The 27,569-nt window shown below is 48.4% G+C and overlaps 12 protein-coding genes across 12 annotated transcripts; 4 read left to right on the forward strand and 8 right to left on the reverse strand.

The window, feature by feature from the left end:
- Positions 1–190: 190 nt before the first annotated feature.
- On the reverse strand, positions 191–1,926 carry UA08_01190 (hypothetical protein; the record flags this gene model as incomplete). The annotated part of the gene is made up of 3 exons (XM_020261447.1): positions 191–1,100; positions 1,158–1,327; positions 1,393–1,926. The coding sequence occupies 3 exons, from the start codon at positions 1,924–1,926 to the stop codon at positions 191–193; spliced, it is 1,614 nt and encodes a 537-aa protein (XP_020123023.1).
- Positions 1,927–2,542: 616 nt separating this feature from the next.
- UA08_01191 (hypothetical protein) lies at positions 2,543–4,377 on the forward strand (the record flags this gene model as incomplete). Its single annotated transcript, XM_020261458.1, has 5 exons — positions 2,543–2,727; positions 2,796–2,866; positions 2,955–3,184; positions 3,255–3,808; positions 3,876–4,377. The coding sequence occupies 5 exons, from the start codon at positions 2,543–2,545 to the stop codon at positions 4,375–4,377; spliced, it is 1,542 nt and encodes a 513-aa protein (XP_020123024.1).
- Positions 4,378–5,642: 1,265 nt separating this feature from the next.
- On the forward strand, positions 5,643–7,068 carry UA08_01192 (Acetyl-CoA acetyltransferase; the record flags this gene model as incomplete). The annotated part of the gene is made up of 3 exons (XM_020261469.1): positions 5,643–5,783; positions 5,851–6,795; positions 6,868–7,068. 3 exons carry the CDS (start codon positions 5,643–5,645, stop codon positions 7,066–7,068), a joined length of 1,287 nt encoding a protein of 428 aa, XP_020123025.1.
- Positions 7,069–7,216: 148 nt separating this feature from the next.
- Positions 7,217–8,668, reverse strand: UA08_01193 (hypothetical protein; the record flags this gene model as incomplete). The annotated part of the gene is made up of 1 exon (XM_020261480.1): positions 7,217–8,668. One exon carries the CDS (start codon positions 8,666–8,668, stop codon positions 7,217–7,219), a length of 1,452 nt encoding a protein of 483 aa, XP_020123026.1.
- A 548-nt stretch (positions 8,669–9,216) lies between these two features.
- UA08_01194 (hypothetical protein) lies at positions 9,217–12,094 on the forward strand (the record flags this gene model as incomplete). Its single annotated transcript, XM_020261491.1, has 5 exons — positions 9,217–9,680; positions 9,734–10,930; positions 10,987–11,641; positions 11,684–11,849; positions 11,931–12,094. The coding sequence occupies 5 exons, from the start codon at positions 9,217–9,219 to the stop codon at positions 12,092–12,094; spliced, it is 2,646 nt and encodes an 881-aa protein (XP_020123027.1).
- Positions 12,095–12,290: 196 nt separating this feature from the next.
- UA08_01195 (hypothetical protein) lies at positions 12,291–14,888 on the reverse strand (the record flags this gene model as incomplete). Its single annotated transcript, XM_020261502.1, has 5 exons — positions 12,291–12,583; positions 12,677–13,486; positions 13,543–13,744; positions 13,797–14,720; positions 14,781–14,888. The coding sequence occupies 5 exons, from the start codon at positions 14,886–14,888 to the stop codon at positions 12,291–12,293; spliced, it is 2,337 nt and encodes a 778-aa protein (XP_020123028.1).
- A 624-nt stretch (positions 14,889–15,512) lies between these two features.
- UA08_01196 (Ubiquitin-conjugating enzyme E2 15) lies at positions 15,513–16,019 on the reverse strand (the record flags this gene model as incomplete). The annotated part of the gene is made up of 1 exon (XM_020261513.1): positions 15,513–16,019. The coding sequence occupies one exon, from the start codon at positions 16,017–16,019 to the stop codon at positions 15,513–15,515; it is 507 nt and encodes a 168-aa protein (XP_020123029.1).
- Positions 16,020–16,505: 486 nt separating this feature from the next.
- Positions 16,506–17,540, reverse strand: UA08_01197 (hypothetical protein; the record flags this gene model as incomplete). Its single annotated transcript, XM_020261524.1, has 1 exon — positions 16,506–17,540. One exon carries the CDS (start codon positions 17,538–17,540, stop codon positions 16,506–16,508), a length of 1,035 nt encoding a protein of 344 aa, XP_020123030.1.
- A 577-nt stretch (positions 17,541–18,117) lies between these two features.
- UA08_01198 (hypothetical protein) lies at positions 18,118–19,301 on the reverse strand (the record flags this gene model as incomplete). Its single annotated transcript, XM_020261535.1, has 2 exons — positions 18,118–18,984; positions 19,041–19,301. 2 exons carry the CDS (start codon positions 19,299–19,301, stop codon positions 18,118–18,120), a joined length of 1,128 nt encoding a protein of 375 aa, XP_020123031.1.
- A 551-nt stretch (positions 19,302–19,852) lies between these two features.
- Positions 19,853–22,541, reverse strand: UA08_01199 (hypothetical protein; the record flags this gene model as incomplete). The annotated part of the gene is made up of 3 exons (XM_020261547.1): positions 19,853–20,257; positions 20,313–20,815; positions 20,873–22,541. 3 exons carry the CDS (start codon positions 22,539–22,541, stop codon positions 19,853–19,855), a joined length of 2,577 nt encoding a protein of 858 aa, XP_020123032.1.
- A 982-nt stretch (positions 22,542–23,523) lies between these two features.
- UA08_01200 (hypothetical protein) lies at positions 23,524–25,345 on the reverse strand (the record flags this gene model as incomplete). Its single annotated transcript, XM_020261558.1, has 2 exons — positions 23,524–24,030; positions 24,248–25,345. The coding sequence occupies 2 exons, from the start codon at positions 25,343–25,345 to the stop codon at positions 23,524–23,526; spliced, it is 1,605 nt and encodes a 534-aa protein (XP_020123656.1).
- Positions 25,346–26,718: 1,373 nt separating this feature from the next.
- On the forward strand, positions 26,719–27,167 carry UA08_01201 (hypothetical protein; the record flags this gene model as incomplete). The annotated part of the gene is made up of 2 exons (XM_020261569.1): positions 26,719–26,897; positions 26,984–27,167. The coding sequence occupies 2 exons, from the start codon at positions 26,719–26,721 to the stop codon at positions 27,165–27,167; spliced, it is 363 nt and encodes a 120-aa protein (XP_020123657.1).
- Between the last annotated feature and the right edge of the window lie 402 nt (positions 27,168–27,569).

Consider the following 27,569-nt stretch of genomic DNA (forward strand, 5'->3'; position numbering starts at 1 on the left):
TGAATTAATATCTTTAGGGATTTTGATTTGACTATTTGTCGCTATGCTGAGAGTACAGATTGAATGTTTAAGCCGACTAACTATATTGATGGAATGGTGTATGTATTTAGAGCAAAAGATATATATAATGTGATATAAAGCATGCTAAAAGTCTTAATGTTTCGTCTTCAGATGCTCCAACACTTATATACTACTGCTTTATTATCGAATCGATCAGCTCAACATCTTGCAGCAACTGCTCATCCCCTAGTCTAGGCCCTACGAGCTGCAAAGAAATGGGCGCGCCAGCCATAAGTTCTGGGTCATATTTAGCGTAGAACTCCACATCCATAATTGAGAGCGGCTTTTCCAACGAGTCCTTCAGATCCTTGGCTGGGTCCACATGGGACACAGGCACAATGACCGCGGGATAGTCCATCGCATTCCATGTAACAGTGTATGAGTCATTGGTCCATTCTCTTGGGCGCAGAGCAGTGTGCGCACCAGCCGGACACAGTACAATGTCTACGCCAGCGGTGGTCCACTTGTCGAGCATCTCCTTCTGGAAATTCTGTTTCTTGGCGTTCCAAGCCCAGTTTTCTTCGGATGTTTTGGCAGGCAAATCCCAAAACCCGATTGAGCGTACAGAGGCTACGGGGGGCTCCCCAGACTCTGATAGGACACGCTTGGCATATGAGAGGCCATCCAGCGTGAATAGTTGCCTTGTGACTTCGTTGATGGCAGCAAAGCTGGGTGGGATGAATTCTTTCACTTCTAGACCGGCGGCCTTGAGCTTTTCGACTGTCTCATGGAGCGCGCGGCGAATGGGAGGGTGAGGTGTTAGGGTGTCCGATTGATAAATCACACCCACAATGGGCTTTCTGTCCTGTACACCGTGCTCGAAGACATATGGAATAATGGATGGATCTGTCAACCAAGGCTTCTCGTTGCGCACGATTTGGGTAAGGAGTTTCAGGTCTTTCACGGATCGAGCAATAGGCCCACACACAGCAGGGATACCGGTGTTAAGCCCGGCATGTGTGGAATTGGCGTACTTGAGCATTGGAAGAATTCCGAATGTTGGTTTGTAGCCATAGACGCCGTTGGCGGCAGATGGAATTCTACATTCTAGTTAGCAATGACTGACTGTCTATCTAGCACAAGGTATGATCATCTACCGAATTGAGCCTCCAACATCGGTGCCAATTCCAATAGCGCTTCCATGATATGCCACCACAACACCCTCGCCACCACTTGAGCCGCCAGAAGTGAGTTGGGCAACTATGGGGTTTTTGGTCCTGCCGAAGAGATTGTTCTCGGCTTCGGCCACGAGCATGGTTTGTGGAACCTAGAAGTCAGGTCAGATAACTAATAATACTGGAAAAAAGAAAATGGGAGAATCAAAAGAATTACATTGGTCTTGGCGATTGGAACTGCACCGGCTTTCTTGACAATTTCGACCAGGTATGCATCGTAGTCAACAGGGCTGAAAGCCTTCGAGACGTAGGCATTACTCGAGTCGTAGCCCTTAAGATTGAAGCACTCCTTGAAGGTCATCGGGAGGCCATGAAGGGGCCCGACAACCTTGCCGCTCGCCTTGTAGTGCTCATCAAGAGATTTGGCGGTGTTGATTGCTTCTGCAAAGGCTATCTCAGTCAGACAGTTGGTCAACTGCTGGGCGATGGCGGCACGTTTGCAGTAGGCTGTCACAACCTCGACGGCGGTGTATGTCCCACTGGCAAGCTTCTCGACGAGCGTACTTGCGTCGACGTCCGTTATCTCGAGCTCCCTTCCCGAGAGAATTCCGGACGTCTTTGCATATGACCGCAAATCTCGTGTCTCTTCAGAGGGGAACTCTTTCAGTTTCCACGCTGCCGGAATGCGGGCAGCCTGCTCGGCCTTTTTGGCATCGCGAATCTGTTCCCACGAGGAGGTAGCCATTGCCATTGTTTCCGACTCCGCTCTGTTGCCACGCTGTTGGCCATCTTCATAACTACGTCCTTGCCAGGCTTGGGACTTTTCTACCCCGTCCGAGCAGGCCGAGATATGTTGCATCGGGAAACAAGCTATCTAATGCTGCCTGAGGCTGCAGCCAGGTGGGTCCGCGGGTTCTTATCGGCGCCTGTCTCCATCGGGCAATTTAGCTATCTCTCTCTCTCTCTCGCTACATCTCTAACTCCAAGTGCCGACGTCGTCTTATATGGCTATCGTACTTCGAGTTAGCATAGCTCTCAGTCTCTAGCTATCTGTCCCAGTCCAGGCTCTCAAGCTCGGCCGGTGACCCGCCACTATGTAGCGTCTGCGAGTTAGTCCGGTCGATTTTCCTAGAAAGCTACCAGTACAACCAGCGCTCGGCCATTGACGTGTATGGCAGAAGCCACTTATCTTCGTTCTCGAGCCTGTCATCTTGTTATCATTGTAGCGATATCATGGAGTACCGCAGTCCATATGCTATACTGTGATATAAAGACCGGCCGGGCCGTCTTCAACATGCTACATCTTGGCCCTGGCTGTCTACTATAATTTCATTGCCAAGTCTGGATACATTCAGCAACGCCTAGCCATGGCCACCAGTCCTAATGATGGCGTCCCTGGGACGATCCACATCCTCGATCTCGAACACAACATGCATACGAAACACTCCGGCAATGGAGAGATCGTCCTCGTCCCTACGCCTTCAGCCGATCCCGAGGACCCGCTCAACTGGTCGCCGCGTCGAAAGATGCTGTCAACGATATGTGTCAACCTGTATGAGAAATGTTGCCTCAGATGATATCTTGCATTTGACATCCAGCTAACTACGTTTTTTTCGACAGTTACACGTTCTCTGTTGGTCTGATAGCTTCGGTCATTGCTTCAGTTCTGGTTCCTCTGTCTGATGCTACCAGTATTTCTGTCGCCAATCTCAACGCAGGCAAGTAGCCCAAAAGAGCATTCTTCATGACAAGTTTCCTTCAAATTAACGTTGTCTCAAGGCACTGGATATGTGTTTCTTCTCTGCGGTTGGGGTTTACTGTTCTGGCAGCCTTTTGCTTTGCGATATGGAAAGAGATTGACCTATCTGGTATCTATCATCGGAACAATCGCCTGTCTCATTTGGAGTCCCTACGCCCGCAGCAACGGTGAGTGGATTGCAAAGTGCATTGTCTCGGGCATACTTGCCGCTCCCATCGAAGCTCTTCCCGAGGTCTCTGTCACCGATGTGGTGAGTGCAGCACTTGGAACCCCGGAATATTAGGAATTCACTAGACTTTGCAACTAACGATCTTTCCCAGTATTTCACCCATGAACGTGGATTGTATATGGGATTTTATTGCCTGTCACTTTCCGGAAGCGCGTATTTTTCTCCCGTTATTTCCGGGTTCATCGCTGATTACGCCGGATGGAAATGGGTCTTTTACGTCCCAGCCATCTGGTCTGGAGTGGTGACTGTTTTTCTCTTCTTCTTTATGGAAGAAACCAACTACCACCGCCCATCTGTCGGTGTGGTAGAGATTTCTGATTCCATCGCCTCCGAAAAAGGTGATGAAAAGGAAGCCACTGCTGCAATTTCGACGTCTTCCGCGACCAGCAAAAAGACATTCCTGCACAAGATGTCTCTATGGCAGACATGCCCTGGCGATAACCCATTTAAAAAGTCGTTCCTCATTCTCAGATATCTTAGCTGGCCAGTTATATTCTACGCTGGATTCTCATACGGCAGCTATCTTGTATGGTTCAACGTGATGAATGCAACAGCTTCAATTATTTTGGGGGGTGCTCCATATAACTTTAGCGACTCCATGGTGGGACTGAGTTATATTTCTTGTTGTGTTGGTGTCATTGCTGCGTGAGTTATCCTTGTTGTATCCTCCCTTCTTTTCTATTCTTTGTAACCTATCTGACCATACAATTAGCGCTTTTTTTACAGGAAGTTTCAGCGACTGGCTGACCATCAAGCTTGCTCGCCGCAACAATGGTATCATGGAAGCAGAGCACCGACTCTATCCATTCGCCCTCACCACCATCCTTGTACCAGCAACCCTAATTCTCTGGGGCGTTGGAGCCGCGCATAACATCCATTGGTTTGGACTGATTGTCGCAATGTGTCTGTTGGCATTCAGCAGCACCGCTGGCATCACACTCAGTGTCAACTACCTCATAGACAGTTACCACGAAATCAGCGGAGACGCCATGGCAACGGTCATTATTGTTCGAAATACCATGTCTTTTGCCATTGGATATGGTATCACGCCTTGGATCGATGATATGGGCTACCAGAATTGCTTCATCTCTGCTGCTTTTATCGGAATGGCCGCTTGTTTAGTCTTTGCAGTCATGATTAAATGGGGTAAATTCTTTAGAGAGCGGAGCAAGGAGACGTACTGGACCCTTGCTGCAACGAACAGCCACGCTTAATCTTCGGTCTCTATCCAATCATGGATACTTGTTGTCTTGTACTGTTACCGCGGATTTCGCGAAATAATAGGATTCCCTGGTAGTTCAGGGTTAAGGTTGAGAAATCTAGTGCGCGCTCTAAGCGCTAAGCCTAATTAAGATAATCTGCCAAGAAATTCACGTGCTTATACACACAGTTTATTTAGCGGCGTGTAGATTCTTTGCAGTTGCAATCAACAATTCAACGCGTCAAAATCGAATGCACATCTAGTTCCTGAGCAAAAGTCCTCTCGTTACTATTACTAAGGCAATATAAATCGTTTGAAACAACGATTCTAGCATATGACAACGCCACGGGGTGTGGAAATATGCTGTAAATTAACGAGAGAACCCGAACACCCGCTTCTTGCAAGAGTTCGACCGGATATTTAGTATTATGGCCCACTCTCAAAAGAGAAAATGAAATGGTACAACAAAAGAAAAGAATGAGAGTCAGCATGTATTATCATGCATGCTTCTGCAGCTTCCGGGCGAGGTACGCAACCTGATCTATTCGCACCTCTTTACCTCGACAAGACTCACCTTTGGCAAACGGAAGTGCTCCAGGCACAGTGCTCAAACCTGAGACACATCAGCTCTTTGAGCGGAAGCCGCCAGCTGCAGAAGACCTAGAAATGCTTGGAGTAGAAGAAGACAAGCAGCTGCTAGACGTGAATGAAGAAGGAAAGGAATTGCAGGTGATTGTCAAACGGGATCATCAAGCTCACATCCTAGAACAAGATAGTCCCTCGTATTCATCAAACCAGGAAATTTAAAAACGGTCGCATGGCTTAACTTGGACAGAGATCCGGCGTCATTGTCGTTACTTTTTCGTAGACAGTGATGAAGATTCCTTCTTTGGAGAGGAAGATCCGGTTGAGGATAGGTATATTGATGTTGACGAATACGAATGGACTCCTTTCAGCTAGATGAGGATGCCTTATACCGTTGGAGCAGCTTTCTATCTTAGAATATCAATATGCACTTTAAAAAAGCATGTCATTCTTTCTGTTCTAGTTATCGAGGTCCATACTGCTAGAAGCTGGCCTACCTAGGCATATGCCTACTCCGGAAAGCCTCGGCTATTTCGTCTCGGCCAGCCGCGGCGGCAAGCGTGCGGAATACTCCGTGCTTCCATCACTCTCTTCACTCTCGCTCACGTCTCTCTGTTATAATTATCTTGATCCGTAGTTTTTGTTTCTGCCTCACTAATTTTCACTATCACTCTGTCTTTCCAGATACCCATCATGCAAACATCGAGGGCAACAGCCCGTCTCGCCCTTCACGCGGCCCATCTGCCGAACCGGTCGTTCAGCACTTCGCGAGCAGTGGCCAAGGAGATCCAAGACGCATACATTCTCAGTGCGGCGCGAACGCCTGTTGCAAAGGTAAGCTTTTATTTTGTTTTTCTCGGAACATTATTAGTATCCTTAGTTTGACAACTGACGTGCATAGTTTAATGGCTCTTTTGCCTCCCTCTCCGCACCCCAACTCGGCGCCGTCGCTATCAAGTCCGCCCTTGACAAGTCGAATATTCCAGTCGGGAAAATCACAGATGTCTACATGGGTCAGGTATTACAGGGAAACGCCGGCCAGGCGCCCGCGCGGCAGGCTGCCATTCTCGCGGGACTGTCAAACACAGTTGAAGCCACTACTATAAATAAAGTCTGCGCATCTGGGCTAAAGGCTGTAGTCATTGCCGCTCAAAATATACAATTAGGGCTCGCCGAGGCTCAGGTTGCTGGAGGAATGGAAAGTATGACTCAGGTGCCATACTACTTGCCACGGTCTAGTCAGTTGCCGGCATTCGGGAACTTGAAGGTTGAAGATGGTTTGATCAAGGATGGCTTGTGGGATGTCTACAACCAGTTTCACATGGGCGTCTGTGCCGAGAAAACTGCTTCCAAACACAACGTTACTCGCGAGGAACAAGATGATTATGCCATTCAATCGTATCAACGCGCTCAACAAGCATGGAAGGAGAATAAGTTTGCCGATGAGATTGCTCCCGTCACGGTCAAGAATAAGAAGGGCGAAACAGTCATTTCGAAAGACGAGGGTTTTGAGAACCTGCAGGCTGAGAAATTGAGAGGCCTCAAGCCGGCTTTTGTCCGTGATGGCACCGGGACAGTTACGGCTGGAAATGCATCGACTTTGAATGACGGTGCTTCGGCGTTGGTTCTTGCGAACAAAGAACTCGCAAAGCAATACGGCTCCGGAAACCGCGCTCTTGCACGCATCGTCGCATCTGCAGATGCTGCTCTAGACCCCGTCGACTTCCCAGTTGCCCCAGCCAAGGCTGTGCCAATTGCCCTTGAAAGGGCTGGTATAACCAAGGACCAGGTTGCCGTATGGGAGTTTAATGAAGCATTTGCTGCTGTTATCAAGGCTAACGAAAAGGTGTGTTTTTGCCATCATTCTTTGAATGTTTATGAACCCACTTAGCAGTGCTAACGCAACCTTGTAATATAGATTCTCGGTCTCGAAAATGCCCGCGTCAATCCTCTCGGCGGAGCTATTTCACTCGGCCATCCTCTGGGTAGTTCTGGCTCTCGTATTTTGACCACACTTCTTCATCAACTACAACCAGGCGAGTACGGTGTGGCTGCTATATGCAATGGCGGAGGCGCTGCGACAGCCGTTGTGGTTCAGAAACTGGACCGAGTTGAATAATGTAAAAAGATCTTGTCTCACGAAACTTTTATATGCATGCATTGTAATGAAACCTATTGATAACATTTTTCCTTTCTTTGGCTTCTTCGTAATCGAGCCTAGTTTTCTAATGTCATTTCCCACGTGTTTGAAGATGCTTCAATCATGTCTAAACCAATTGGAGTAGCCTGCCTGCAACAGGATCCCACTCTTGGTCCCATCTTCGTAGGCTCTCCTTCTGAGCACCTTTTCTCAAGATCTCCAGCTTGGCGGGATTTCCGAACAGGTCCGTAAGGTGAGAGGTCAGTTCCTCTGCACTACCGAATCCCCGCCCGTTTGTGCCTTCGGTGACTAGCTCAGGCCAGGCTTCGAAACGATTCCAGCCAACAACTGGCAACCCGGCTCCAAACATGTCGACGACTTTCATAGGTAGATCAACGCCACTGCTGCTTGTATGCAAGCTGACGCCCAATGATGCGCAACCCAGGAGTTTTGCATAATCAAGTGTACTAAGCCAGGCTGTTTTAATTGTCACCTTCTGCAGTTTTCCGGCGTGTTCACGATTGGAAATTTCATTTAGATACATCTCCTTCTGTGGTCCTTTGCCGGTAATTATTGCCAATATCTTCGGTAAAGCAGGATTTTCAGCCGATGCAATTTTTGAATACCGACATAGGGCATCAATCAAAACTGAGAAGTCTTCGTCAGAGGTCCAAGACGTCGAACTGACAAGGACACGAATATCACCATTCGCCAGCTCGGCTCCATGTGCCGTTGACTCTGGCAGAGACTGTAGGAACTGTGTTCTCTCTTCCTCATCTAAGACTGGCTTAAAATGCCTGGCCGGTCTATCGTGCAAGGGGAAAATTGGACTTCCGGTTATTCCAAACTCATCTTTCAGGATGCGAGCCATCGCGTTTGTCACGCAGAAATGCGCAAATGCCCCACCACAAAAGAATTTCTCGTACCATCTTGATATCACAACTAACGGGTGCTGGTTACCTAATTTTAGGGCAAGAATCGAATAGCCAAAATTGTGCCAGTCGATTATGAGTCTTGTTTGTCGGAGGTAGCAAACAATGGAAGAGAGTGCGAGACTCGGGATCGATGGAGGATTTTGAACAAGCAAGTATTTCGCCGGCCTTGTACGGTATGCAAGGCAAAGCCACAAGCTTGCAATTTGAAATAGAACTTTGAGAGGGCCGAGTGCGAGGAAGAGGAATTTGTTGTTTGTTTGCAGAATAGCAGGATGCGGAGGAAGAGGCACAACTGAAATATTCGCATTGGACGTGATTTCGGGGTGAGGATCGGATTCTAGAAACACCGCCGGGGTTAGCATGGTGATTATGTCCCGTCCACCTAAGAAAGAGAACACTGCCAATTGCTTACCATGATATCCAATTATTTCAACGTGGCCTCCATGGCGAGCGATGCTCAATGCATGGTATTGCATTCGCGGGCTGCGTCCAATATCTCCCAGAACTAGGATTTGGGCCGTGACTTTCTCCTTGCGATTATCACCTCGTGCCGACTGTGGGATATACTGTGACGGCAAAGCAACAATAATAACCGTCAGCAGGCTCGACAGCCAAAAAGCGATGCTGATGGCCTGCTCGATCATGACTGCGGTTCATCGCCTGTAAGTCTGTGATTGGCGTTTAGATGGAAGGAATGTGGCCAAGCGGGGCATCACAACTATGAGACATAGAGCACAAGGTACAAACACCAAGCCCAAGTATCAAAAACACCAAGCGTTCAACAGCCCGGCTGTTGTGTGTTCTGCGGTCGATGTCTTATCGAAATTATCGACGTGGAGCTCCTGCACTAGTGGCGACCAAGCTACTGATTGGGTCGCACTTTCCCCCGGCGGGAACTGCCAACGTACGCCTTTTGGCTTTTGCGCGCTGCTCCATCTTCACCTTTCCGAAGCCTCTGTCGCTGAGGGATAGATGAAGGATATGTTCGTCTAGTTGAAGAACTCAGCTTGTCGGCTTTCCCCTAAGAACCGTCTTCTGCTGTTTTCTCAGCCGAGGCACGCTTGCACGCCCCCCGCGCCGGACGAACCGTTGACAACTTCTAACGAACCCATGTCGACAAGATAGCACGGTGCATCAGCCAGTCCGAAATACCGTTCTGCATAGGGCCACAGAGATGCCGGCGTCCTCTACAATGCCGGAGCTCGCCCAAGTGCCTTCAGGCTCTTTCGGACACAGCCGACGGCCTCCGAGAAGCCACATGCGGTCTGGCAATTGGTCGCAAACGCCTACATTGCCACTGCCGGTCGAAACCCCCATGGAAGGGAATGCAGAACTTGCTGTATATAATGCCAATGGACACGACCACCACCATCATCATGAGTCGGAGCATGCCAATGGGCATAGCCATAAATCAGACACACTCTCGGGGCTCAACCATACCCATGCCCATCTCCATCCTCACGGCCATGGCCATGGCCATTCGCACTCGCACTCGCACTCGCACTCGCATTCGCATTCGCATTCGCATTCGCATTCAATAGCAGGTAGCTCATCTGCTATGTATATACAAGGCTCAGACGCTGCGCCAATGGCAGGTGTAAAAGCTTCGGATGCCTATGCCACTCCGTTTCAGACGTCCGAAAATGCACCATTAAGGTCAGTCGAAAGACATCGGGCAACTGGAGATCATGCAACTGATATTTTTGCAGTTATGAGATTGCAACTGGGATATTGACGGCAATTCCATGGTCAGTGCTGTCATGGTACATGAGACAGTACACTGCTCCCACATCGCACAAAGTCTGGCGAATGCTGAAGGTAGCAGCTGCCAAGCAGAAGGTTATGAATACATATTCCCCAGAGACCACAGTAGATGCTGTATGGTGGCGCGCTCTAGTGTTGACCTCTGCCACGTTGTTTTCAATCGGTGGCCTAGCATTATTTCGCCGTCAACGCGCCAATCAAAGCCTCCCGAACATGTCAGGCTTACAGCTCAACGTGAACTCCGCAAGAAAAGGCCTCCTGCGTGTTTTGTCTTTAGCCCTACCTATATATGCAGGCATGGTCATCGGTGGTACAATAGTTGCTCTCGCATTGAGTTTGAGCTATGCAGCAGGCGTTCCATCCGTTTTTCAACACCAGGGTCAAGGCGGCAAGCTGCCTGAAAAGCTTGGTAACAAGAAGGCTGCTTTATTTGTATTATCTTTATTTCTGGTCTTGCATGTCCTTGGCTATGATTTCCCCATTGATACCCAGCCATTTCGCGGATATATCGCACTAATGATCTCGATTTTTGTCCTTCGTCCCCCTGTCGCAACACCAAGAGACTCCATCCCCGCAGTACAGAAACCAGATATCGATTCAGTCCCACGGCTATGGGGTGGGTTTGTAGCCCTCACCAGTCAGCAAGCGTCTGCCCTTTTAAGCAGCCCTCTAGTCGCATCTTCGGAGGATATCCAGCTCACTCTCGCTGCTGGAGGCCTTCTTAGTTTGCTTTGTATTCTAGTGTCGCCGTTCAATATGGCAAAGACATCGTTTGGAATATCTGACCTCATTACTGCCGCACTTGTCGCCATTATCTTTGCATTCTCCTTCGCATTATCATCACCTCACGGGCTACGGTCGCGTCGGAAAGTTGGCTTTATTGCAACAGCACTCGTTGTTGTCTTCACAAGTGCCGCGCCTCATGAAGAAACCAGCCATATGGCACATTTGTCTTGGTCAATCTTGGCGACTTTTTGCTATTTTGCTGCATTTTTCGACAACCCCAAGCCAGGCGAGCTTACACCTGCCAAGACCGAAATGTCATCTGTAACGAAATTCCTGCTTCGGCATGGGGAGTCATGGCCAATTCTACACAGCATTTTGTCAAAGGAAGACTCGCGCAAGATCTTCTACTTCATGTGGTAAGTCTGGTGATATTCCTACGAATGTAGTGATCACACCTGCTAATTAAAAGTAGCCTGAACTTCGGATTCATGCTCATACAATTGACCTACGGATTCGTTACCGGATCTCTTGGGCTTCTTAGTGACAGTATCCACATGTTCTTTGATTGTCTCGCTCTTGTCGTCGGGTTATCCGCTTCTGTCATGAGCAGATGGCCTCCTAGTGTGCGTTTCCCATACGGCTACGGCAAGGTCGACACCCTATCAGGCTTTGCCAATGGGGTCTTTCTCATGATCATCAGCGTGGAAATCATATATGAGGCAATTGAAAGACTCAGCTCTGGTAGTGAAATGAGACGTATTGAGGAACTCCTTGTCGTCAGCATTGCTGGCCTCGCCGTTAATCTCGTTGGTATTATGGCTTTCGACCACGGGCATGCTCACTCGCACGGTGGTCACGGCCATGGCCATGGCCACTCACATGGCAATGAGAACATGCACGGTATCTTCCTACACATCATGGCCGATACTCTGGGGTCCGTGGCGGTTGTCATTTCAACGATTCTCGTGCACTTTTACGGCTGGTCAGGATTTGATCCTCTCGCATCTTGTCTCATCGCGATTCTGATCTTTGCGTCTGCCGTTCCGCTTGTATCAAGCACTGCCTCATCACTGCTTCTCGCATTGCCAGCAGACGTGGAATACAACCTGAGAGATACTCTCGCTGGAGTAAGTACATTGAGAGGAGTAGTAGGGTACACAGTGCCTAAGTTTTGGTTGGACGACACTGCCAGCGCAGCTCCGGCTGGACACGACCATGGGCACGAACATGGACATAGCCATAGCCATAGCCATACTCACGGTCAGCATAACCACGACCATGACCACAGCCACGATCATAAACATGATCATGAACATGATCATGAGCATACTCATTGTGAGTCCGATCATCATCACGACCACGACCATTCCCATTCCCATCCCGAAAGCAAAGTTGTAGGCACGATCCACATCATAGCTTCGCGCAACGCTGATCTCGAAGACGTGCGGAAACGAACAGTCGAGTTCTTAAAGGAGAAAAACATGGATATCGTTGTCCAAGTAGAGCGGGAGGGAGAAGGAAAGTGCTGGTGCGCCGGTAATGGAAGTACCATTGGAAATTGGTCCCCTTATATGAAATAAGTAATATGTAATATACATGACTCGCCAGGCAGATGCACATAGATTTGGTATATTAGGTACCTGGGTAAATACTAGATATTGTGACGTCTATCTATCGAGACGATGCTTATAGAAGGTGCCCTTTATTTTGCGTCATCCAATTAGTGTTCACAACGTTGAGATTAAAGGCTAGATATGATATTAAGTATGTAAATGATCATTCATCTTGATACTTCCCACCGCAATACGCGCAAGTATCATATCTGTCATATAAGAGATCATATAATTCCCTCCTCTTTGGATCAAACTCGGCTACAGCATTGTCCGTCTCAGATCCATCATTGTGCTGTTGTTGTTCGTGCTGCTGCTGCTGAGAATTTGTTGATAGATTGATTCCTTCTAGTGTGTAGTTGACGCCTTTGTCTCTCGAGAGCACGCTAGTGTCGCATATTGAGCAGAACATGGAGGTGTATGGTTGTTGGATGGCGAGAAATGTCAAGGCACATCGATCTGCGTGTTCATATTAGCATATCTATTTGTATAAAAGACTATATCTGTCTCTCTGGGGAAGGAAGAAAAAAATGAGGGAAATTGGGAACGCACTCCAAGCATGTCCATTCCCGCATATGGCTGTATTCGGATTTTGCCAGCTCAAGCCGACGTTCTCGTTTTTGCGGCGGAAGCATGTTTGGCATTTTTCGAAGATCCAGCCCCCTGGCCCTTCTAGTAGGGATGCTGGTTTGGGCGTGGCGCCCAGAGGGTTGTTACTGCTGGCGGTAGTATCTTGTTCGGAATCGCAGTATGATAGTTCTTCGGTGATTGGGAGGTTGAAGACGGCGGAAAGATGTGAGAGTGCTTGACGCGCGAGGCGGAGGAGGTCGTGTTGTTTAGCATGGTAATGATAATGCAAGTTGATGGCGTAGACGCATGCTGCATAGACGAGTCTGGCGGAGCGCAGGTCACACCAGCGAAGTTTGTTGGCTGAAGAGAGGATGTATTGTAGGATTTCCGCGCGTTTCGTTGCTGTTAGTTCGTCGGATATTTCTGCGGGTTTGGGAAATACCGCGTTGGGATCTGGGTGCGTGAAGATTATAATGGTGTTCTCTTCGGCCCTGGTCGTGTATTCAAGGACGTCGCCGGGATGCATTGTGAAAGCGACGGCTGTCCAGCCATCGAATGTGCTGAGACCCCATGTGCGCACAATAGCCATGTCGCCTAGTTCGTATTGAATGTCGTATTTTTGTCGGTAGCGCTCCATATGGGTCGTCCATGGAGCGTAGACTCTTGAGAGAGTCTCTTCCAAGGGAGTTCCAATCGTAGAGAGAGGAACTGCTTCCAAAAAGAGGCCAAGAGTCGTTAGATACATCGAGCGATTATCATTAGCATTCACTAATGACTGCGGAGCTACAATTCCTGTTTTTGTTTCTTTAGTCTTGATTGCTAGAAATATTGTCTATCAGGGTTAATACCTGTTATAGGCTCATTGTGTTGGGAGTACATAGCCCCAATGCTTTTATAGCCTTTACTCTCTTCAAATGATCGCTGATGGAAGGCGATATTGGCTCTTTCGTGATCTGTCCGTGTAAGTAACTTGTCATACGCATTGTTTTCGAAACGAAGTGTGACTCGCCCGCCGAGAGAGCCTACGGTTAGTGATAGCCTCGAAGCATCCTGCTCTCATCAGCATCGGATTCACGTACGAAAGTCAATAAGATATACGTACTATAGGGATCCAACTCAGCGGACCGGTGAAGTTGATATCTTCTAGCGTCTTAGGCTCGGAATGTGGGATATTTGGGTAGTAGGAGAGCTGTCCTTCAATTGACACTGTCAGATCGTCTCCAGAAATCAGACTGGCCTGTGCATGAATGAAATGCAAATTAGAGCCAAGCGCAAGTGCAATCAGAGCCCCAAAAGTCACCCTCGACTCTCCGCCACTATTCTCTTCGGCCATTCTGCTCCATGGACCACATGCAATATGTAATATTCTAGATTTCGACTCTAGAGCACCTGCCCACAGTGACCCCTTGGGGAGCATGCTGTAGTTCCTAGCGGCATTGTTTAGTGTGAAGCGGGCAATCACGTCCATAGAGTACTGGCTAGTAGTGGGCCCTGAAGATGAGTTGTTGCGTCTTACACGTATCAGAACGACATCATTGTCATCTGTCGCAACTGTAAGTATATGCTCACCCCATCGCACATCTGCACGGTCATGTTGGATGTTTTTCAACGGGGGGCACCAAGTGAAAGAGCGAATCCTGGTCTTGCGCAGAAACTCTCCTGGGCTGTCCCTGGAGCGCTCTACTTTCGCTCGGAAATATTTTTCAAGAGCTTTGTTGACAATAGCAGCGCGGGACCAGGTTCTCCTCTGCCCGTCTGCTTCATATAATGATAACACGAGGTTGGATGTTAGCACAGCAAGCACACATCGCCGATGCAATCCAAGACCTTGGTGAGACCACGCCAGCGCAGCCACGGTACTTAGTGATTGCTCTGCTCCGATCGAGAAGGAATCCCTGTCAGACGGCCACTCGGTTTTCCACTCTTTATTGGTGAAAACATTGGCCCGGACCTTGGCTGATGTCCATGGCATGGATTTCTCTTTTTCAAAAAGGGGGTGGACATATTTTGGTTTCCATTGAGGGAGCTGATTAGGTACGATCAGTCGAGTTCCGAAAATGCGTAAAGAAGAGTGAAGCATACTTACTTGTAGATGAATGGAGTCGCCGGCTGCTACTGCAAGCTCGCCGTCGCTAGACCAACTTAGGCAATTGTAGCACGAAGGGGAAAGATTCAGTTCGATAGCGTCTCCCATTGTGGAATATGCGTTTTGGAGTCCTGTCTACATTTTGTGGTCATTGTCAAGGTTGAAGTGGAAGAAGAGAAACGGGAAAAAGCATGGATGCCTTCTTCAACCTGAGGCAGAGAAAGGCTTGGCACATTTTTACGCACAAAACTAAGTCTCCCCCTTTGCAAAGACACCTCGCTGTTATCTTATATATAAAGAAATTAAATAGACTACAGATGAATTCTTATAGGTTGAATTACCTAGGTACTGTTTCTGTTGAGTGTAGTTGCGACTGTCTTCATTTCAATATAAGTGTCATGCTTGATATACCACGCTAGGAATATACATCTCGCAGTCCGAGGGCTACACGAGGTATCGGAAGCTGCAAAGTAAAGCAGTGATCCGTCTCTGTGATTCTTGGACACCATGTCATCTAAAGACAAATCACTGTTGAAGATGGTTGAGGAAGAAACGCATGCCGACATAGTCATCGGGGAACCAAATCAAAAGGAAAAAGACTTTGACAGGGATGAAAAAATATAAAAAATAAAAAAAAGGGAGAGAATGAAAAAACACCATTGCACCGCTGTCCTTGTATGTTGTAAAGAGTGGCTAAAAAAAAATAGACAGAGATTTTATATGCTGACCTGACTAGTCCTCCCCAAGACTGTCCCTAACGCACTTCCTGACTCGTTTCTTGAATTCCTTTGGATCATCCCTCCACAGCCTTGCTGCTTCCACATTCGCCGGGCTCTCGTCGTTGGGGCTCGACAGCATCGAAATCACCGACAATAAAATAGTCTCTGGTGTCTGCACGGGTGACCACCGCTCGGCCGCCGACTCATAGCCGTACTTGTCTTCCTCGGGCGGATGCAAGATGGATATGCAAACCTCGCCAGACGGGTATATATTGGGATGGAAGATCGGGGTCTCGAATTTCATTTTCGGCGGCATGTGAGGATATTCCGGGGGAAAGGCGAGGCGGGCTCGAAAGAAGCCTCCGCCGTAGAATTTGCAGTCGTCCGAGATCATGAGCATGACTTCCCATTCGAATATATTGCTGTCAACAAGACCACAGCTGATGCCCGGAATGTCTTTGTCCGACTGCATTTGCTGCAGTTGCCGGGTGAGCATGCGGCCAGCTGCTGTGGTCGCCATTATTCTTGGAGTCTGGATATGCGGCGGCGGAGACGGAAGGAAGTGACGGACAGTGCGATGCCTGGTCAAACTTGGGTAGAAAGGAGAAAGAAATAATCTACTCGAGGTGATATGTCGTGGACATGTGAGTTGGGTTTGAGGGGAAGAAGATGAGGTTGTAGGGAGAAAGCATGACGGAGATTAGATTAGGTGAGGGGTCCGGCACGAGTCCCACCGCCACCTTTTATCCTCTTCTGAGGCTATTCCCGCCACAGCGTCCGGACTTTTGTTTGGAAAGGATACGTACTATCTCTAGTGGTCATGAACGATATGTGTATTCTGATATCATTTCTACTTCGATATGCATAGGTACAACAAGATGCAGGAACAAGATCAGGAACAGAAACATAAACGCAAATTGGCTTTCACAATATCCCCTCCACCCGGTCCCGATGATAGCTCAGGTCCTGGAGGAACGCAGGTAGTACGAGCTGACAAGTGTTGAGCTCAGTTTGATGAGGAGATGATCACGAGCTCGGTGGCCAGCAAGAGCCAAAACGCGGCGCCGAGGGCCACCTGTACAAGAAAGACTTTTCCTACAACGCTCAAGAAACGCATGCGTGAGCCCCAGCCAAATGAACGCCAAGCGTCCACGATGCCAATTTTACCCTGGCCTCCGACGATTTCCGGGGTGACTTTGCCACCAAAGGAGCGGTCGAAAGGAACGATGGACTCGTCGTCCTCGGGGAGCATGGAAGCAGCAACACGAATGAAAGTTACTTCGGCAGGCATTTGAACGAGCACGTATAGGACAAGGTGGAGCGCGACGAGTCCGAAACCACCGGACAGGGATGTTTTGGGTGTATTTGCCAAAGCGTTCGAGAAGATACCACTGTGATTTGCGATCAAAATCGGTACGAAGGTGACGATCTGGGCAACAGCGGAGCGAATAGCAGCGGCCGGGGCGATCTTGACAACGGTCTTCCGCCACACGGGGATCCGAGACCAGAGAGACTTCTTTGATGGCTCAGAAATAACGATATGAATCCAACCCACTCTCAAGTTTGCCAGAAGAATCTCGGCGACAAATCTTGCTAGGATACTGCCAACGATATTGAAGGCTGCTGATGCCGGATACGAAACGACGTTGATGGCTATGCCAGTCAAAATGTATAGAATGATGCCGCGGAATAGAGACCGGCGACCACCGCGAGCATTTAGATGTCTGACTGTTGCACGAAGAGAGCTAGTGATGGGCTTTGGCGGAGGCAAGCTCTCTACATCGTCGAGTGCGCTTTCGGGGACGACAGGAGTATCATTCTCGATGCGCACGTAGACGTCGGGGTTGGGGTCTTCAACGGCGGCGATGGTAGTCACGACTTTTCCGAGGGAATAGCTGGCACACGACAATGCAGCAGCGAACAGAACAACTGTGAGAGAGAGAATGACGACAGGTAATGGGTTGCTGGCGTTTGGGGGTTGCTCAACATCTGGATTCTCGATTCCCCGTCGCACGAGGGCAAGCGCGCCGAGGGCCGACATAGCGATACGAAGTTCAAAAGTTGGAAGAGGCGGACAGGCACAAATTCAAAAGGAAGAAAGAATACAGATAGATTCTAGATATAGAACTAAAGATCAAGCAAACGTTGGGTGATAAATGATACAGAGGAGAGAGGGCGAGGCTGAGGCTGAGTCGGGAGAGAAAGGCGGAGCGCTTCGGATGGCTGACTAACCCTATTGCCAGGATTAGTTAGTTAACTATCTGCCTATAACGAATGATTAGCTCGATATAGAGTGACATTCGCTATATCTGTTAGTGGCTCGGCAAAGTTCGTTGGGTGTAGATTTGCATAAAAAATCAAACATAATTTATTCAACTATATAAATAGAAATCATTTTTAATTCTAATATGGGGCTAAAGGGCATCTACTATACTTGATATAGTTAGACTGCCCCGTAACAACCCTGTTTATACCGAATTTTATACTCCGGAATGTAAATTTTAGAAGAGTCCTCCTGCCTGAGGCTACAGCGAATCGAAACCGCTCGGCCCTTATCTTGAGCCGCGAAACTCATTTTTGAAGTGCAAGGGTCCAGAGCTACATGGAATAGCATTGATTTATGTGAAAAGACACGTCAGAAGCTCATCTCGCTCAAACCAAGCCCTGTCTCTCTTCCACCCTTTCACCACCAACTCCCGCCCAATCATAATGGCATCCTCTATCTGGCGCTGCGAGCCCCAGCCAGGCACGCTGCTCCAACACACCAGATGAACGCCCATATGCACAGCAGTCCGAAAGGCAATCTCCTCATTAAGCGGTGCATAGTTTTCCACTAGCCCCTCTATGATCCAGGCCCCGGCATCGTTGCCCTTGAAGTGTTTCACTTCATACAGTTCGGCAAGCATCTGGCCCAAATCCAGCGCCCGCATTCCTAGCTGGCTAAGCTCCCAGTCGATGATGAACATGCTGTTCGTGGCGATGAGGACATTCCCCGTCCAGAAGTCGCCGTGAATGAGACCCCAGCTACCGTTGTTGTTTCTCTGATCAGAATCAGAAATCTCTTCGGCGGCATGCGACCTGACCTGCTCAAAAACTGCACGCGTCCCATCCAGAATTTGGGGGTACTTATCAACCATACTAACGAGCGTCTCGTAATTAATCGCGTATTTGAGCTTCTGCATTGATTTGTTTCCGGCAAGTTTCTTTCGTAGCCCGGCCTGCCGGTCCTGGGACCCCCATGCATGGAATGAACCGATCCAGGACCCCAGTGCATGGCCAATTGCCTTTGCTACTGATTTCTCGATACACATCCCTGCTGGCGATAACAGCCAGCTCTTCAGGTCCGCTGAGCCGGGTAAATCCTCCATGATCTGCGTGTGGCCCGCGGAAAGGGATTGATATAAGCTTGGGGTCTTGACGGTGAACAATGTATCGCGCACAGGCGAGAAGGCGTTCAATGCGTTCAAAATCTCTGCTTCATAGGCCTGGTGGAAGTGGCATCAGTCATATCAGCAACGAAGACCTGTAGTAGGACACGTACACATCGCTCAGCATCGAGTTTGAAATCCCGGTTCAGAGCCACGAAATTCTTCGTATGCTTGATAATGATGGCGCCTTTGCTCCCTATTTTTGAGTCTGGTTGTCCGTCCTTTTGGCTCAAATGGCCGTCATTATTATTTGGAAATCCTCGATAGACAAAGTTGGCTGTTCCGCCGTTGAGGCGCGTTATTGTCGAGCAGACATAATCGGTTGATGCAAGCTGGGCGATTACTGAGGATTCAATGTCGGCGTCTGTCTCCATCTTAATTAACGATAAGAAAAAAAAAGCGAAGCGTTGGTAATTCTTGTCTTCCAAGAAGGGAAAAAAAGGATGGATGTATCTTTATATATAAAGAGATGAGAATCATCCCACCTCGGTTGCACCACATCCAACACGGCTGCAGCATGAAACACTCATTTCGACTCATTCTGACTCATGCAAACTCTGATATAAAAATACATGCAATCGGCCATATCGTATGTACAGGAGCAGAAATAAACATAGCAATCCAGGTTGACATGCAGACATCATCTGGGTGAGCGGAGAGAGGAGTGAAAGCAATACAATGAATAAAAGTTGAATGACGCCAATGGGTCACTTGGCCTCTGTACATTTAGAGAAACAAGTGAAAACGCTCCAGTGACCCTCAACACCGTTTGTGTGTATGTAGTTATGTATGTACTGTGATAGATTCAACTGTCTCCCACGGGTATCGTTTCGAATGCAATCAAAAACCCGGTAATCATATATCCCTAAAGATTATCGACATTATTATGTATATAGAACTCAGAGGGAACAATTCGCTCGTCCTTTCATTGTATGTAAAGGTTGCCGTTTCCGTCAAATGGTAAACTGAACAGCTCGTCGGGAATCATATCCCCCATGGAGAAAAGAGTTGCTGTATCAAAAGGCATCGGAAGCTCGAAATCTGGTACTAAGCCCGCATATTCTGTTTGTGACGTCGGCAACATACCGGCTATCGCTGTATTTCCAGCATCTTGTCCTGATGCTTGTCCGAATTGATACTGCTGTGGTAAGAAATTGGCTGAAGAAGCGGCTTCGGAAGTAGAAACACCATAGGGAGACCACTGCTGTGAATTCGATGCTGCATTTGTCACGGGAGATGTCTGCTTGTTTTTTGAGTCGGCGCCAGGTGGTATGGTTTGGCGCTGGATGGAATCTTCGGGAGCTTCACTTTTGGCGGGTGCTGATTGCCGCTGTTTCGGTTGTTAGATCATGAGCACAAGAAGAGAAGCTAGTAGAAATATTTACCTCTCCAGACTTGCCGGCAGACTGCTCCGTCTTGCGATTATTAAACCAATTTCTGAGCAAATTCAATACCATGCTAAATCTTGACGCTGTGCGACCACCGGGTTTGGTCGAAGTCAATTTCAAGTGACTAATCATATTGTCGAAATATTCTTCCAATTTCAGATCGGAAAGCGAAAAAACGCGGGCAAGACCCTTGTCGGATGATATAGCCGAGAACATTTTCAGTAGAGCAATGAATGCGTAGGCCGTACGGGCATAAAAGACTGTGGGAAGACATATAAGATCCGCAGGCTCAATGTGCAAGATGCAATCTAACGCGGTGTGAATAGATGTCAAACATGCCGTCAAAGCATCAATCTGAGCCGTGGCCGCCTTTTCAATGTTGAAGTCAGATTGAATACCAGTACTGAATGGAGGGGTAAAGTCATCAATATTGTGATCGTTATGCATTGCTATCTCATGCATATAGATGTTGACAATATTCTCCGCATGTCGCAGTACAGCTGGATAATACACTTGTCAGTTACATGGCACATCAATAAGTCAATCGGATGACTCACATGAGTAATTCTCAGGTGCTATCTCCTGGCGCCATTCATCAAGCTGTTTCTCGAAGCCTTTCAGTGCATACCGTACCTTGGTATCACTCATGGATAAATTACTGGTTGGGTCATCCATCGAAAACTGAAATCCAATTTCTTCCGCAATATGGGATAACTTGGCCCAGTGTATCAAAATCTTATCGGATGGCTCGGGTGAATTTCGCAAAATTTCAATACATTCGTCCATATAAGGAAGCCACCGACATAACAAGGGTCGACGAAGGGCCATTGCTGCGTTGACGGCCATAAAATATGCACCCAGCCAGATACGTCGTGTTTCGGGGGCATCCGGTTCCATCAAGCCTCGATTGTGATTCTTACCCATTATCTCTCGCAACAGGCCATATTGATTGCCCCCTTTTCTCCTCGTGACACGACCCATGCCAATATCCATTGCCATTACCACAGCCAGGTGAATAAACTGGAAAAACTTGAGTTCCTCGAACTGATCGGGTGGCGTATACCATATACACGCCAACATGATCGACTGCACCAATTCCAGAGATTTCTCACCTTTGACGACAACTCTGTCAGCAAAGATACGGTGCACCTCTTGAACCAGAGACATCTGTAATTCAGGTCGAACGATTGCAATGGAAAGAGTCATAATTGCATGAAACAGTATCGGTTTATTGTGCCGCACGTCAGACATGGTTGTACCAGCTGGGAAGATCACAATGGGGAGAGTTGGAGCGACCTTTTCCACATAGTGATTGAAGATGTCGGTAGCAGTCTGGAAATCAATCAGCCCCCGGTCAATCACGTCGATTATTTCGTCTGCATTGCTATTGCTGTGAGATGGATTTCCCGCAGAGCTTTGCCACGTAGAAGGCATTTTTGTCCCACGCAGTTCCGAAAGGCTATTCGATGATGCTGTCGCAAAAAACCCTCCCTGGGACAGCTGGCCAGGTGGTTGCGAAGACTTTGTGTCACCACTAAATGTGCGCTTCGCGCCGGAAGTAGGAGAAGCAGAGACTGTTGCCGGTTGTTCTCCCCCAAGCCAGCGACGCGGAGGAGCAGTAGCCTGGTCTCGCGACCCATCGTTTACTGGAGGAGTGGCGCCCGCTCTCTTGGATACCTGAAGACTCGCTGTAAGGGCATCTATCTTTTTCTCCAGGTCACTCACGCGACTGTCTGTTTTCTTCTGGCGCTTGCGGGTCGGTGCAGTGACAACACATTTCCGTTTCGCTTTGGCGCATCGCTTGCATGAGCCTGCCGGGTTGTCGTTGTCTGGTTCGCAGCGGACCTTGAGCTGACGGCATGCTTCGCATGCGCGCGGTCGTTTCAAATCCGCAAGAGGATCATTTGTGTCGTGGCCATCGTTCGACATGCCCATAGACATCTCATTTAAATACTCCCCTATCGCCGCATCATAAACCATCGCATTGCCAGTCGAGGCAGGCGTTGAGCCATGTACATGGTCGCTTGATGATCCTGGAGATATATGTGAAAAGTAGTCGGCTGTCGCACGGTTGTGCCGTAGGCCATGCTCAGCCAGCGAAGAACTCAACGTCGAACTCTGATGTGCGTATGAAGGTACTGCGTTCGAATGGGCATCTCTGCTGGAGAAAGAGATGTTCTTTTCGACGTCGTCTTTGCTCGTCCGCAAACGCGGGTCGCGATCCATGTCGTCTCCGCGAAATCACTCGTCCTGGAGAGAACGAATATAGTCCGCTGCTGCTTGACATATCCAAAAGTCCATGTTAGTTCGGATGCGCTGTACATGATTATAATAATCATATTGGTTGTGATGAGATATGCGAGTGTCTGAGTGCAGAGGGACAAGGCGTCCGCCAAAGGCATTGCAGGAAATGCGCATTCTGCAAGTTTGGAGAGCGCATGGAAACGACACGCGAAGAACAGGCAAATGTCAAAAAAAGGAAAAAACGATAAAGGCCAAGGACGCACATGTAGGAGAACAGAAAATCGTTTCTAAACGTGACACGCCGCAGGGGCGCTTTCACATCGGAGGTTCGGGTTGTCGGTATTCGGGGGGCCGACACGCAGCTAAAGGCATGTAAGAAAATATGTGATACCCGGTAACAATGAGTCAGTATGCCATGGCTCTGCTGCTGTGCTGACGCTCTAATCAGAGCATATCTTCCTCAGCATCAACAGCAAGTAGTCGGATGATGCCGAGAGCTTTGATGGAAAGGACTTTGCGCGCTGCAGCCTGCGCGGCTACTGGCCCAATGAGACTGCAGCGTTGCCAGCAACTACCGCATTCGACGTTGTCTACTGCTACGCACCCATTTTATGGTAGTTAAGTTTATTGCTCTGGTATATTTCATGCTCATGATATTGTCATAAAAGGCGTTATCTAGATAGGTGTATATATGCCAGTATGGGGAGAGTTGGGATCCCGTTCAAGCAAGTACAAGCAATGCGAAGGCAAACAAAAGTGGGCAAAAATCTGGAAAAAAGCGACGCCGGTCGCAACATGCCCAAGATAACAGGCGGACTGGTGAACTCAAAAGAATCAATCGGTGTTTATATGCGGAAAGATGGGGGCCAAGGGTATCAAGCTATCATGTATATCAATGCTTATTGCGATGTCTCCGGGACAGAACAAGAACGACGAAAATAAATGAGTGGATTGGAGGCAAAACTTAGGTGAACTTGTGAACAGGGCATTCTTTCTTCCGTTCAAACCATCCCACAATGCATGCTTTGTGGAACTTGCAAAGGCATTCCAGTCGGGCTAATTTGTCGCCGACTTCGTATTCTTCCATGCAGATTGTACACTCCTGTGGGGTGCCATCTTCGCTAAGACAGTCTTTCTCTGTCGCTGTAAAAGATAGCATGCGGAGAAGGTGCTGGGATTGAGGTGAGTGTAATCCGGGTGAGGATCCGTCTGCGCCTGAAGATCTGGCAATACAATCGCGAACATGAGCTTCGCGTTCATCCTCGTTGCCGTCGTCGCCGCGTGGAGGTAGACGTGTGCTGCAGATAGGGCAGATATCGCGTTCATCGACTTGAACTTGATGGGTTGGATGAGAAGGTAGAGGACGATCCGAATCTACTATGGACCGGACTCTCCTCGGCCGAGTGCCGGAAGGATCAAAAGTATTGTTATGGTACTCGAATTCAGCCGGTCCAGACTGATGCGATGTCAACTGATGTAGGTCAGCACTATACGGTTGATACAGGGCTCCGAATCGCGGGTTGATTACAGAAATTGATTGTCCTCTCCCAGAAGATTGACGGTTTGGATAAAAGGATGGTTGGATAGAATCAGCAGCAGACGTTTGACGACCTAGAAATTCTTCCAACTGATGGGCTGTCAGTGGCTTTTCTCCCCTTGCAGACAAAAGCAAAAAGACTTAGGCTTACCGTTTGGTGCCGGCGCTGGCTATCTTGTGCCTCTCTCTCTACATCCCTGCGCGGGTTGAAAATCTGGGCGCCCGATAACGAGCGCCGCACTTGATGGAGACGTTGACTTATCGGAATTGCTGGCATAGTTGCACCCCAATTCGAGTTCGGTAGACGATCAAAACTAGCCTGAACCGACCCGTAGGTCAAAGGCGGATCAGGATTGGGATCTGGCACACATGGGTTACATAGGCGCACCTCCTCTCCGCCCCCCAGTGCAGGATTGAGGTGGCTGATCTCTGGACGGGCAGTTACAATGGTAGAAGTATCATGTATCTCGCCAACTGCAGAAGTTGCTCCTCGGTCAGAGTCACGGCTGTGACCAGGGCTGTGATATAAGGGTCTTTCGGATACAGGATTATCGACTAGTTCTGGTGGCTTTACGATGTACTGTCGAGGAATAGTGATGCGATGAGGAGAGCACGCCGCACACACTACACGACCGCATTTCCGACAATGATGCTTTCTGTACCAAAAGCTGAATTGGCTGCCACAGATAGGGCAATGAGTCACTTCCGAATCCGGCTGCCAACGAGGCAATGGATATTCCACGAGATCCTGTCGTGATCGCTGAGGCACCGTGGTCAGACTGCGAGTATGCTGGCGAGACAAAGTACCGGATATGTCGGGACGGTCAGAGCTTGAAGATGTTAGATCGATAGCATTTTCCCGCGATGATCCCGGCAAGCCAGAGCGTATATAGTTATCACCAACAGGCAACATTGGCAGAGGTCTATCCTGTTGAAGCCTGCTGCGTGACAAAGAGTTCGGTCCGCTCAAGGCAGACGGCCGCCTGTGCGGTGTTGCGTCATCACTCGCAGTAGCAGTAAGCCTCCTCTTGCGGTCCATGTTCATCGAGTTTTCCCTGTCTCGCCCGCGAGTTGAATCGGTGATTATACGCCCATGTGGCGAGTCGGAAAACGATGGTTCGATGATGATCCTGTTATCACGTGCGGGGGTGCTTCTGCTGCTCGAGCCGGCGATATCAGCAGAGGAATACGGAGGAGGACCCAGCGGACTTGAGGTGCTAATTCTCGTGGATGGCGTCTGGGAAGGCATGAAGAAGTAATGAGAATTATCTTGACTGTTGACCTCAGATTGTCGGATTGTTTGATGGAATTGAACGACGTTGCTTGTCTAAATAGCGACGACTCGGCACCTAATAAGGCTCATGGCTGGTTCCAAAGGGCTAAAGGGATGAAACTCCTGTTATTGTATGAGTCCGGCAAGGAATATAGAAGTGAGACGGAAGAAACTGAATGACAGGCATCTATCTGCCCTGGACAGTCTGATCTGTGCCTGGCGTGCTGAAGGGAGCGTCACTCGGCGGCAAGGGAAGCGGCAGATTGCCTGATTCGACTAGAGGATCAGGTGACTGTGCCCACCGCCGCGATAACGCATTTCCGAGCCCAGGCCAATCTCTGTTGGGTTAGAGCGCAAATCATACAACAGCCAATGAAAACGACGTCACCAGAGCCGCAGTTGTCGGCGATGATAATGATATACGATGCTCTTCATTCGAGCCATGCGCACGCAAGAGAGAAGATTTGGGTTGAAGTGAACTCTATGTATACATCTCAACCTTCAGCTTCTTTTTTTTTAGCTCGGCATATTCATTATCTTGTGGACGAACGAGAAAATTTGGTGTCGAAAAACACGGCAGGCCGACTTTACTCATCGTTTTCTACTGTTAGTGAGAATAACAGATACATTTAACGATGAGTTGACTTGATTAGAGAATACCACGTACTAGGGTCACGGCACCTGTTGATAAATCAACCATCCACTTTGATTGCCCTTGGCCTCGGCCAGTCATTTTTCCACGACCTAACCGTAACTACGTGAACACACAGACACGATGTGGGAGCTTTCTCTCTATTTTTGGCATCAAATCACATACCTGAGCGTTCAAGCAGCCAGGCTAACTTGTTCGAGCCAGCTAGCGTACGCATACCTTTCCTTTCATTGGCCTCTTCCAGCATTCCATCCCTATACTCAAGTATACTGGCATCCGAGCAAATGACAATCACCGCAAGTCAACATAGCCAATATGCGCCTAACTCAGAAAGGCAGCTCCGCTTTATTGTTGTTTTTCCTTGAATGGAAGTTGGTTTACATTGTGGTGCCCTTGAAGTCTCGTGCGTCCGCTCTCATTTACTTTCTATAGATGTGGGTAACGAACGTCGTTTTTCCATTTTGCCACACTAAGATTTCTTTATGTCCTGATCTTAACGGAATTTATTGATAATACACTTTTGATTTGCGTTGCTCATGTGAGCAGAACTTGAAGATATTCGCGTTCAGCAAGTCACGAGCCCTCCATATCGCATCCAAACAAGCTGCTGGAGACGCGAACCCCCAGCGTATTTAATCATCTCCTCTTATATCAACTGTCAAAGGTTTCCATAATGACACAATCGCCTTTGCACATAATGACGTTACCTGGTCCAGAGCCAGAATCTCCAGCAACGCTGACCAATCTCACGATCTGCAACTCATTCAAAAGCGACGTCTCTCTCGTCAAAGATCCTGAGTTCTGGCGACGTTTTTCTGTGGCTATTCATCAAGACGAAGAACAGGCCAGGCAGCCCGAGCATGGCAAGACGCAGTCGTAAGTTCTCAAGCTCTCTCTATCTCCCACTTTACATTCCTTGTGCCTCTCTTGATCTTGATCGATTGACTGAGAGTTTATCCTAGTGAATCATGGCTATCGCGCCAACGAAAAAAGACACGTCGTTCCAAGATCTGTGGTCTTTTGATCGCTCTCGCTATTGTGCTCATAGCCTGTGGAGCAGGTATTGCAATCTGGCTTCTAAGCAAGCATGACCGGCTTCGAGGAGACGGCAAGAGTACGCAACACAGTCAGCCTCAATCTTCTTAAAGAAGAAACCAGTCATCGATTTCAAAGTCACGTCTGCTCACGAAACTCGTTTTTTTCAGCCTCTATTCGGTTCTTTTTTCTTACTCTGCTCTTTTCTCTATCGGTTCAAAAGCGCCTCTTCGACTAATGGATTTTTTTTTTCGGGCTTTCCGTTTCCTTTTCCCTTTTTCTTTTCTTTTATTCGCGCAAGTTTTGGGGCTTTTCGACAACGTTTCTTTAATGATGAACACGGTATGGCTGGGTATATGGCCCTCATGGTTCTTTTCTTATATATAAGTCTGCTCTTTTTGACCAGCACTTGTACATAAGCCGAAGCTGGATTGGAAGGATATGCACATATTACTGGAGAAATGCTACACACGATGAATAGCATAATGTATAATGAAACTATCTGCTTGAAAT

The sequence above is a fragment of the Talaromyces atroroseus genome (assembly GCF_001907595.1).
Source record: "Talaromyces atroroseus strain IBT 11181 chromosome Unknown scaffold_1, whole genome shotgun sequence".
Classification (NCBI taxonomy): Eukaryota; Fungi; Ascomycota; class Eurotiomycetes; order Eurotiales; family Trichocomaceae; genus Talaromyces; species Talaromyces atroroseus.